The following is an 11,036-nucleotide window of genomic DNA, read 5'->3' on the forward strand; positions in this document are numbered from 1 at the left end:
TTCTGCCCTGCCCACCACCACATGCATGCTACTACTGCACACAGCGCAACGTCAAACAAAATTCAATTCCTCTTGCAGTCGGCGCCTCTGTCCCCCACACCCACCTGGCCACACCTAGCTAGCTTCCCCTAGCCACTAGTACTACCATTCCTTTGATCGATCTCCATCCCAACACAGTGATACTAGTACTACTACTGGAAGAGTAGTACTACTACCTTCCCTATCCTAGCTTTACTTTTTCGTTCTCCTGCTCGATCGATCGATCACAGGTTGTGTTTCCTGATGCTATAAATACATGCACATCCATCGTCTCTTGTCCAGTCCACACAGCCAGTGGCATCTCAGTCAGAGGAGAGCACTCTTCGATCTCTTCTTCTTCTTCTTCTCACTGCATTCTGTCTGTCTCCCATCCCAGGCAGCAGCCACCAAAATGGATGTAAGTGATGATGTCTAATGCATGTTTTAGCCTATCGATCGTGCAATGATCCAATATGTACATCATCTGGGTACGTGCAGACGGCGAGGCGGCGGCCGCGGCGGGTGCCGGCGTTCGGGGAGTGGAACTACTACCACGGCGGGGACGAGCTGCCGTCGGCGGCGGCAGCCGGCGGGGCGCCGGACGACCAGGAGGCCAGCAGCGACGTCTGGTTCAGGTACTCGCCGGCCCCGCGCAAGCCGGCGCCCAAGAAGGCCAGGAGGAGGGCGGCGGATAATCGCCAGAAGCCCGTCGGCGGAGGCAACAAGCGGAGACCGGCGAGGACGTCGTCGTCGGACTCCGGGGCTGCGACGGCGGCGTCGAACACGCCTGCCAAGCTGCAGCAGGCCGCCGCCACAGCGAAGGTGGCGGTGGTGCGGCGGCCGCCGGCAGTCGATGCCGACCTGTACCAGGTGCCCCCGCCGGACTTCCTGCCCGGCGAGCCGATTCGAAGGGTACTTACTTATGCAGATGCTACTCGATTGCCATTTCTACTTTGCTTTTTAGCAATTAATTGATAGTAAATGATACTTTGCTGTCTTGTGTAATTCGCTGCATGCAGAAGAAGGCAGGCAGGAGCATGTGGATGGGCTGCTTGGGCCTCAGCTGCTGAACTGCATCACGCCATCACCTAAACAAACTAAAGTCTAATTCACAGTGTATTTTTTTTTTCCAATTTTTTTCTAATCTTGATATCTACATAGGAGTCGTATCTAGGAGTAGTAGTAGTTAACTTATTTAAGTTTATCTTTGCGTTGTTTTTTGGTTGATTTCATAGCTAGTTTCTGATCATCAAGTACTAGTACTACAACTGCACTGTAATTTACTACTACTAGTAGTTGTTGGATTGTGTAACTGTCATATTGACCTGTATCTGTGAGGCCGGTAACAGCGCTGTGAGCTGGACTGGTGCTACGCCCCTCCACGTCGATTTGTGCGTACGTGGAGCGAGAGCACGCGCCCAACCAGAGCACCTCGCCCCCTAACTGAGGCACGCGGTTCCTTCTCTCGCGAAACCACGCGCGGCAAGAAACCGAGGCGTGGGGCAGAGGAGCGACGCAGAGGCACGCGCGCTGTGGGCAGCGTTTCTTTGCTGCCCTGTGCCCTCGCGCCGATTCCCCCGGAAGAAATCCCCGATTCGCCCTCGAGAAGTGTTGTGGCGGAGAAGACCAGGAAGAAGAGAAGGCTGGAGAAGCGGAAGCCGCGCAAGAAATTAAAGTCATCACAGATCGAATTCAACATTTACCACAGATCGGATTCAACAAGATGAAAAAGAAAAAGAAGAAAAATCATCACTGATAAAAAAAAATCATCCCGCTCCCTGCCATGGCCGCCGTCGTGGCGCTCTGCGCTGCCTCCTACCTCCTCGGCCGCGCCCTCCCGACCGCCGCCGGCTCCTCCATGGCTTGCTTTTGCTCCTCCTCCTTCTTCCCTGCAGCAAAGAGGAATCAAATCACACAAAAACAGCTCCTTTCTTTCTTTGGCCTTTGATTTCTCCTTACCTCCATGAGCTTCTTGAGGGGGTGAGGCTCTCGATTAGGGAAACAAGAACCACACCAAAAGCAAAACAAACAGAGAGAAAACAAGAACCACATCAAAACAGGCCGTCCACTCCCGCCGCCCCCACCGCTCCCGAGTCCGCGCACCCGCCTATTGTCCATCTCCGTGGCGGGCGGCGGCGAGGCCAGTGGTGGTGGCCGAATCAAGGGGTCCGCGCCGCCGCACAAGACGCGAGGCTAGTGGAGGCACGGCGAGGCGAGGAGAAGCGGTGCGGCGCAGCGAGGAGTGGAGCCAACGCCGGACGAGGAGGAGGAGTGGAGCCGGCGCCGCCGGATGGGGAGGAGGCAACGGGAAGGGCGACCGGGAGGAGGAGAAAGCGATGGAGGGGAGAGTGAGGAGAAGACGAGTCGAGGGTAGGTGGGGAAATTATTTCCCCAACAACTCGTATCCGCGAGCCTGAGATCACGCCCACTTTGATGTCAGTTTCCTCCTATACTATATTCATCCAATTAAACAACACAACTAAACGTGCTTGCACTGTGGGATGGGTGTCTGTGAGACAACTTTTGAGGCCAGGGTACAGGCCCCATAGCTTGCACTGTGAATGGCCTAAAGAACCTTCACATGCTCATGCTTGGTTAATAATAATCTTAGTTTGCATTGATAGAGTACGATTTGACGCCAGATGAAATCCTTAAAAAAAAAGCCTGATGTTCCTCACTGCTAAGTGCTCATGGAATTGGAAGGCGCATGCTTGGTTTGGTTTCTTGGGAAGGTGGCCCTCCGCGTTTCATGCACGCATCATGTTGTTATCAAACTGGTCTCTCCTGCCACACTTTGAATGATAATGTGACGTGTTTGACTCTTTTCAAGGATGTCACACATGTTACCAAGACAAAAAAAAAAACAGAAGAGGATGTCACACCACCATTCTTTTACTAGTAGTTTTCTTCCACTCGAGTCACAGCGTACAGATTTTCTTTCCAAGATCTGTCAGAGCTCTTGGTACTCGCTGCAATCCTTTAAATGAAATGATCTCAGTCACGACATAAAACCCCATTCCCCATTAAGGCTGTGTTTAGTTCAGCGCAAAGTTTGAATTTTAATTAAAATTGGAGATGATGTGACTGAAAAATTGTGTGTGTATGACAGGTTGATGTGATGAAAAAGGACTGAAGTTTAGATCTAAACTTTGGATCTAAACACAACCTAACCAGTTAAATTTCCATGAGCAACATCACCTACAGTCCCATCATTTGGCTCATAAGAGAAAAAAACGAAATTGTATATTTGCAAATAAAAATTAATATGTAAATAAAACTTTTACATATATGTTCTTAACGATCTAAAAACAAAAGCTGAAAAATAAACTACGATAAAAAAAATCCAAAATCAATTCTAAATTTAAAGTTAAAATTAAATTTTGCCTGATAACTATAAGCATAGGAGAAAAAGATAACACCGCTAGATACAACCAAAATCAATTGATACTTAATGAATTAATTTTAGAGTTCCTTTTATCGTAGTCAATTTTCTAGTCTTGTCCTTAAAAGCACTAATAGAGTCATAGTACAATCATAATAATTTTACCTATAATTCTTTTTGGGTTGTTTCATTTAACTATAAACTAACAACATAGTAAACGGTAAACTAAAAAGGTGTTTTTTTATCTCCCGAGGGAATGTCCTCTCGTTTTGTGCGGGACGCTTGAAAAGTCAGTACAAAATTGAAAAAAAATTAACAACATAAATCAATGTGTGACCTATAAACATACAAATTCAAATTTAACTTGTACAAGTAAAAAAATAAAAAATATATCTGTAAATAGTATTGTATAGGTTGAATTTGAATTCACATGTTTATACAATGATGTAGTTATCTCATACTGATCTATCATGTCAAAAATTTTTAACTTTTTTTGTAAAATGTTTCCTCACCGAAAATTGAAGCCAAGCTAGTGATCAGATTTCGTCTGGCAGGCAGCACATCACTAGATCCTACTACCCTGTTTCTCGATTCTGCTGGATTCAACGCCCCATGCCCCCCATTCCTCCCCCTTCCCTCGATCCTTTTCCTGCTTCACGAAGCTTTTTCCCACACTGCAAAAAAGAAATGGGTTTATGTCCCCACTGCAAAGGTGACTTAACTATCACCCTTTGGGCAAGTTACATGAATGAAATACAAAATGGTCAATTAGCTAAATGACAAAACAGAGATGTGACTCCCCTAGGTAAAATTTCTACTTCTATCTTCAAATAGCAGGCGCAGGCAGCAGGCTAGCATCCTTAAGCTTGTGTTCGGCAACTCTCCCTCCAAACACGTAAAATGAAGTGGTTCATTAGCATATAATTAATTAAATATTAACTAATTTTTTTCTAAAAAATAGATTAATATGATTTTTTAAAGTAACATTCTTGAAAAGCATACGTGTGGAAAACGAAGGTGGTGTGGTTGGGAGCTCAAGCTGCCAAACGCAGCCTTAGGAAGTTTCACACTATGGCCGTGTTTAGTTCACCCCTAACTACCTCCAACTTCTAACTTTCCATAACATCATATTACATCCAAAACTTTCCTACACACATAAACTTCCAACTTTTTTTTCAAACTTCCAACTTTCTCTAAACTTCCAACTTTTTTCAGAATATACATTCCTTATCAACCGATATTACAGCTACCACTTTTGTTTCTGATACCATGAAAACATCATCATAAGCACTTTCCCATTTTTCTGCTCTGGAACAAAATCATATCTCTCTGCCCATGTATCTATGATCAAATGTCAGGAAATTCCTCTCCTCTCGCTCACTGAATCGCTGCGAACTGAAAGTGTTTCGGACGCGCTACAGTAAACAAAAGAATTTTTTCAGCGAGCAGAGGAAACAGAGTTTTGGCACTACATTAACTTCTTGCAGCATTTTTATTCTTCTCCTTTTATTCACCTACTAACTGGAGTCTGTTACATGCATAACAACAGCCAAAACGAAATCACCGGCCTCAGATTTGACAATGCCATCCCTTGTCCACTAACTGAATTTCCAATACATCGGACTATCTTCAGCAGGCTCTGAACATGCACAAAAATGACAACGGCTAGTGCATCTAAACTGAACGAAGTTACTGAAATGAAACCTAAAGGAAACAAAACAACTTCGCAACAATAACACTCTGACAATGGTAGAGGTACTGACTATAAAGTTTAAGGTGCTAAATGTATTTTCATGCAATGCTTAGGGTAGTATTATTATTGTAATCTCAGACGAGCATCAAATCAGCATTAACCTTAATTTATGATCCAGGATAGGAACAGCATAGACACCATATTCAAAGTAAAGCATAAAAATAGCAGTGCATGTTACTGCAGCATGCACTGGTCATTTTAAAGTTACAGAAACGAAAATACCGGACCATAGAGTTTAGTGCTTATGAGACATATATTTCAGTTTTCTTCTTTCCCTTTTAAATTTATAGTCTGGGTATCACAGCATCAGCCGAATCCATTCCTCTAGAGGCACCGGCTTTTGTCCCGCTTCCAAATAATGTTGTGGGTTATCCAATATTAGTTTCCTGCCCCAACATCATGTAAATAAATTTACAGTATTCCATCGCAATTGAAAACAATCGTCTTTTCTGCAGTACTCTTCCCCATTCTATGCAATCGATCGGGAAAAATGAAGTAGAAACGGAACAAACTCTACCCGGACATAACGAGTATTATCCCTAGTGACTGGGTCAAGTACTTGAACATTCGAAACATGATCTCAGCTTCAGTTGAGAAAATCCCATCTCCAAAAACATTAGCACACAATTATTAAATACATTCTTGTAAACTAGGAAGGTTGCCCGCGTGGATGCATGGGCACCTTATTTAGTGGTGATTGAAATGTTGTGACGAATGTTTATGTATATTATTTTTTTTCAAAAAATTATTTTTTACTCTTCTAAATCTATGTTTATAAAAAAACATATAAATGCTCCAGTATATATTAACCGTTGATTTGTTCTAGGCAATGAACAATTTAGCACAGCACAATATGAATGGGATAAATCCATCTTCATAAAGTTGAAGTTGTGTTGTGTACAATATAAAGTTATAGCTCATCAGAGAAACTTGACATGGTGACGGCGATCCCCTGCAACCGCCACAGGTGCATCGTAGAATTTTTTTCGTTTTCTTTTAGTTTTGAGGTTCTGGTTAATTATATCAATCTAATCTAACGGTGGAGGTCCTGGCTGTTCTCTTTCAATGAGGTAAATCCAATAGCCTAAAATAACGGATCATCAATTCAAGTGAAAATCAAGGATGAGATGTTTTTCCTTATATCGTAATTTATATAAATTTTTAATTTATTAGAGCATCATGAGATGTCTTAGGAATGTATACTGGATGCCACATGATGGTTTAGAAGCGTTTATAGAAAGTTTAATAGATGTTTATATAAAGTCATGTGTTTGTGCAACTATATTATCTCCCCTCTACTAAATTTACAATAATAATAAAAAAATGTACAAATGTGTTTGTAGAAGATTTTTGCATTGTGGATATAACGTTATCATATTATACTTTTTTCTTTAATTAATGAAATAATTTGTCATGACATCACAAAGGGGTGCAGAGTGAGGTTCGAATGATTTTTTTTTAAAAAAGATATATCTAACAACCTAAATCCAATTTAAGTAGAAATCAATGGTCGAAATATTTTCTTTTGGATTTTCTCTAATTTAAGAGTGCCAGGTAGTTATTTAGAAATATTTGTATGATGTTTAGTGTACTATAAAGAGAGTACAGAGGAAGAGCTTGCTCGATCTAGAAGGTTGATGTCTATCTATGGATAATTTTAGGCCCATAATGAAAAAAAATAATAATTTTAGTTATCATGCAAATAAAATAGAAAGGAATGAAGGAAGGGTAGGTTAGGTACATGCGTGAGAACACAGCACAGAGGCATGAACAGATGAAGATTTTTTCTTAAGATAGATCTCACGATTTAAAATAATGGGTTCATTGATTTAAATGAAAATCGACGATGGAATTTCTCTATTTTATTAGAGTGCCACGTGACGACTCGAAAGTGTTTATAGGATGTCACGTGGTGGGTTAGGAGCATTTGTAGGAAGTTTAATGATCTATAATTATGATCATCCAGGTATCTATAAGCAATACATATGTACATACATAAATATTGCTAAGATAAATGTAATAGTAGAAAATAATTGGTCGACCACATTTAAATGGAAATCAATGGTTTTTTTATTTTTTTTCTTCACAATTTATATGATTTTGTCTAATTTATTGGAGTGTTACTTGACGGCTTAGGAGTTTATTTAGTTGTCGGTTATTAAAACACAAAGAAAGTGGCTTAGGAGCTTATTTAGTTGTCGGTTATTAAAACACAAAGAAAGTAATTATTAAGACTATAGTTCCATATGATAACTTTTTTAATTAAAATATAGGTAATATGGATGTTATATTTTTTAGGATAAGATACGTTATATACTTTATAAAATTATAAATAGTTAACAACTGAAGAAAATAAAGAGGTAAGGAATGATCGCTTCTTTTCCAACCGTGGGTGCAAATTTGCATACATAATTTCTTTTCTTTTTATTTTTTCCAATGAATTGTTTTCTATTTGTTTTCCTTTAGCAGATAGTGTGTAGGTAGTTTCCTTACGTACGTTTGTGCGTACGTGCGGGGACTCTTGGATATGGGCCCGTGGAGATATGAGAGGGAGGTGGAAAAACACATTTAATAGTAATTAAAAATGTGGGTCTAGTTGTTTATTAAAATGACACGTGGTGTTTTAGGAGTGTTTGTAGGATTCCCACGTGGCGGCTTAGGAACGTTTCTAGAAAGTTTCATGGACTTTTAGTATACCATATGATAAAACTAGCTGTATGGAGATGCACTTGATAGTGCATTGGTAAACAGTGATGTGTGGTGCATTGGTAAGATGCCGTTTTCAATCCTAACGCACTCACAATTTCTTAGAAAAATATTGGGTTAATTAGATCCATGCCACTGTAAATTTACCAATTTAAAAAAATGCTACTACTATTCTCAATATCGGGTGCGTGCCATAGAAATTTTGTAAAATTTGACCCATGCCACTCCGTCGTGATTTCTGTTTAACACCACCACCTCCGTCAACTCCTACTCCGGTTAGCACCTCTGTTCCTTCTCCAACTCCAAATCCTGCAGAGCTGCTCGGTGAGGTTTCCGGCCGCATGACCTCCGACGCGGACGTGCTCCACATTCATCAGGTGTGCGCCCATTGGTGCGCCTCCATAGCTGCTGTTGGCTGCCGGCCGGCTACGTGACATCGCGCGTTGTCAGCGCCATCAGCGAGGACTACTCCTTCTGGCTCCCCCATGGTGGTGGCGGCGGCGGCGGCCAGAGGATCCCCTGCTTCGGCGACGAGCCGGCGGTGCTCCCCATACTGCTGCGGCACGCCGCGCTGTTAGGAAACGATAGACGAACAAAACGATAAAAAACAATAGATCAATCACAAAAGACACGAGATTTAACGTGGAAAACCCTCCCAAAATAGGAGAGAAAAAAACCACGGGCGCCAGCCAGCAAAATATCTTCACTATATCTGAGGTGAGGTTACATCACCGCACGGCGGCTTACAAGAGGTATATATATAGTGGAACCCTACGGCAGAAGCTGGCCTTTATTAAGTGCAAATGAATTTGGATCACAACTCAACACGCGCCGCACTCCCCGACACGGTTCGTGATGCCTCCCCTGCCCCGCTGCCGTACGACCTCCACCACCGCGACGCACCATGGCCACCGGCGCGTGTCCCGTTTCCCCTTCGTCTACTTCAACGCCGACCATGCGTGCGAGCTGGCCAAGCAAGACCACTACCTGCTCACTGTGCACATGGTCGGCAATGGCAGCAACCTGCAGTACATAAAACAAGAAAAAGAGCGCGCGAGCGATGCGTTGTGGCGGGAACGCTTATGCGACGCGCAGTCGGAGTCCGCATCAATTTCCGAATCGGATTCCGTCGATCTCCAATATCCAAGCAAATCTTCTTCTCCCGCCGCCATTAAAAGCAGAGCAATGGCCGTCCCTCCCTCGCTTCGCTTCCTCCCTTCGCAATTCCACCACGCGCGCAAACCATCCCTTTCGATCCAACATGGAGAAAGGCAAGCTCGATTTCCTCCTCGAGCTAGGGTTTCGCTTCAACCCGTCGCCGGAGCATGTCGTCACCTACTACCTGCCATGCCTCGTCGCCGGCCAGCAGCCCAAGGACACCGAGGGGTGCATCCACAGCGCCGACGTCTACGGCGCCGACGAGCCCAGGGACCTCGCCGGCAAGTACGCGCCCGTGGCCAGGAGCTCCAATGGCCACAGGTTCTTCTTCACTGGTTGCAGGCGGATGAAAGGGAAGTTCTCCCGCTCCGCCGGGGGTGGCACCTGGGTCTCTCAGTCCAGCAAGGATCTCAAGAACAGGGAGGGGATCAAGATCGGCGAGGTCAAGAACTTCCGCTTCAAGAAAGATGGCAAGAACACGGATTGGTTGATGGAGGAGTATCACCTCTGCGGGCAAGAATCCGGTGATGTTGTCGAGCCCGTCGTCTGCCGGATTTACGTCTCCCCTAGGGCTGCTCCTGATTCGGTGGCGCACCAAGAATCAGCTGTCCTGCAGCCTCAAGAACCCGCGCCGCTGCCGGTTCCTGCAGCACCAGCGCCGCCACGACAAGTGCCCGTGGTCACGCAGCAAGCGCCGCCGCCGCCGCCACCACTTGTTCCGGTGATCACGCAGGACGCGCCGCCCCTGAAGAGGCCCGCGCCGGTCGCCGCGCCGCCGTGCGCCAAGAAGATGAGAGGCGATGTCTCGGCATTCCCTGTGGTGCGCCAGAGCTGCGTGGCGGCGCCGCGATGTGCGCCACGCGTCGTGGCACCACCGCCGCGTCATCCACCCATCCAGACCTATCCGACGGATCCGTTCGAGTCAGCGCCGCTGGATCCGTTCGAGCCGCCGCCAGCAGCTGCCTCGGTGACCGGCGGACACCACACGCCTCAGCCGTCTGTCCCTGTCCCTGCGACGCCAGAGCAAGGGCTTTCACTGGCAGCTTCCAATAGTCCAGAACTCGATCCGGCTAACATCGGCATTGACATGGACGAGCTTATGAGATATCTGGGCAATACACCATTGGACGGCGTTCTCCCTTCCCAGCTATTTGTTCTGCCCACCAACGACGATGAAGACGTCGAGCTCGCCAAAGTACTCCACCGCAATACAAGGAGGAGGAGAAAAGGACGGCAATGGCAATCCACCGCTGTGTGTGACTCCACCTCCTCCTCCTCCGCGACCGGCATCTTGGCCCGTCATGGCGCCACCGCCGCCTCATCCACCCATCCTGACCTGTCCAAGGATCCGTTCGAGCCCAATGATGATGAAGACGAGGACGAGAACGATTTTGCGAGCATGCTAAGACGCCGTGTGTTCGCTCCTTCCGTCGCGGAAGAGGTGGATTTTGGAGGGATGTGAGTACTGCGAATCTGGACATAGAGATTCATAGTATTAGGATATGTCACATTCTTCTAAAATATCTTATATTTTGGGACGGAGAGAGTATGCACAGCTTACTTTGTAATTGAATTGTTCTTGTGGTGTTCTAAGAATCCAGAAAATGAACTAGAAGTCAGAAATTAGAAAACCCAGCTTGTATCTCAAAAGAAGTTAGGTACCAACCAGCTACTTCTCAGAATCTTAAGCTCCTCATCAAACAAAAACCCTAAGACTGCAGACAAATCTATTTTGGTGGTTGTATTTCAGGCTCAAACCTTTACTAGATGCACATCATAGCTCACTGTCAGTCTGTCATTTGTCTCATAAGTTATCTATTATATATAGATGCACATAATACATTGTTTCTACATATGTCATGCGTATAGTCCAAATAATAATATAATAATAACAAATCACTCGAATAAAAATTTGATCATAAGTGCACATGCAATATGATGCAGCCATTATTGGTGCAATGCAGTTTGTGCGTTATTAATATTAGTTATTGATAATATATGGGGCCAATCGAAATGCTA

General features: G+C 44.7%; 1 protein-coding gene and 1 pseudogene across 1 annotated transcript; both read left to right on the top strand.

Annotated features, from left to right (window-relative positions):
* Positions 1 to 295: 295 nt before the first annotated feature.
* LOC127758077 (uncharacterized) lies at positions 296 to 1,427 on the top strand. Its single transcript, XM_052283706.1, has 3 exons — positions 296 to 436; positions 517 to 930; positions 1,038 to 1,427. Exons 1-3 carry the CDS (start codon positions 296 to 298, stop codon positions 1,086 to 1,088), a joined length of 606 nt encoding a protein of 201 aa, XP_052139666.1. The 3' UTR covers positions 1,089 to 1,427.
* A 7,492-nt stretch (positions 1,428 to 8,919) lies between these two features.
* On the top strand, positions 8,920 to 10,382 carry LOC127756592 (uncharacterized; annotated as a pseudogene).
* The last annotated feature ends 654 nt before the right edge of the window (positions 10,383 to 11,036 follow it).

Source organism: Oryza glaberrima, chromosome 12, assembly GCF_000147395.1.
Source record: "Oryza glaberrima chromosome 12, OglaRS2, whole genome shotgun sequence".
Classification (NCBI taxonomy): domain Eukaryota; kingdom Viridiplantae; phylum Streptophyta; class Magnoliopsida; order Poales; family Poaceae; genus Oryza; species Oryza glaberrima.

Coding starts and splice junctions, on each gene's coding strand:
- LOC127758077 (XM_052283706.1), top strand. CDS start 296: ATGCACATCCATCGTCTCTTGTCCAGTCCACACAGCCAGTGGCATCTC. Junction 437..516: donor CAGCAGCCACCAAAATGGAT/GTAAGTGATGAT, acceptor GGGTACGTGCAG/ACGGCGAGGCGGCGGCCGCG. Junction 931..1,037: donor CCGGCGAGCCGATTCGAAGG/GTACTTACTTAT, acceptor CGCTGCATGCAG/AAGAAGGCAGGCAGGAGCAT.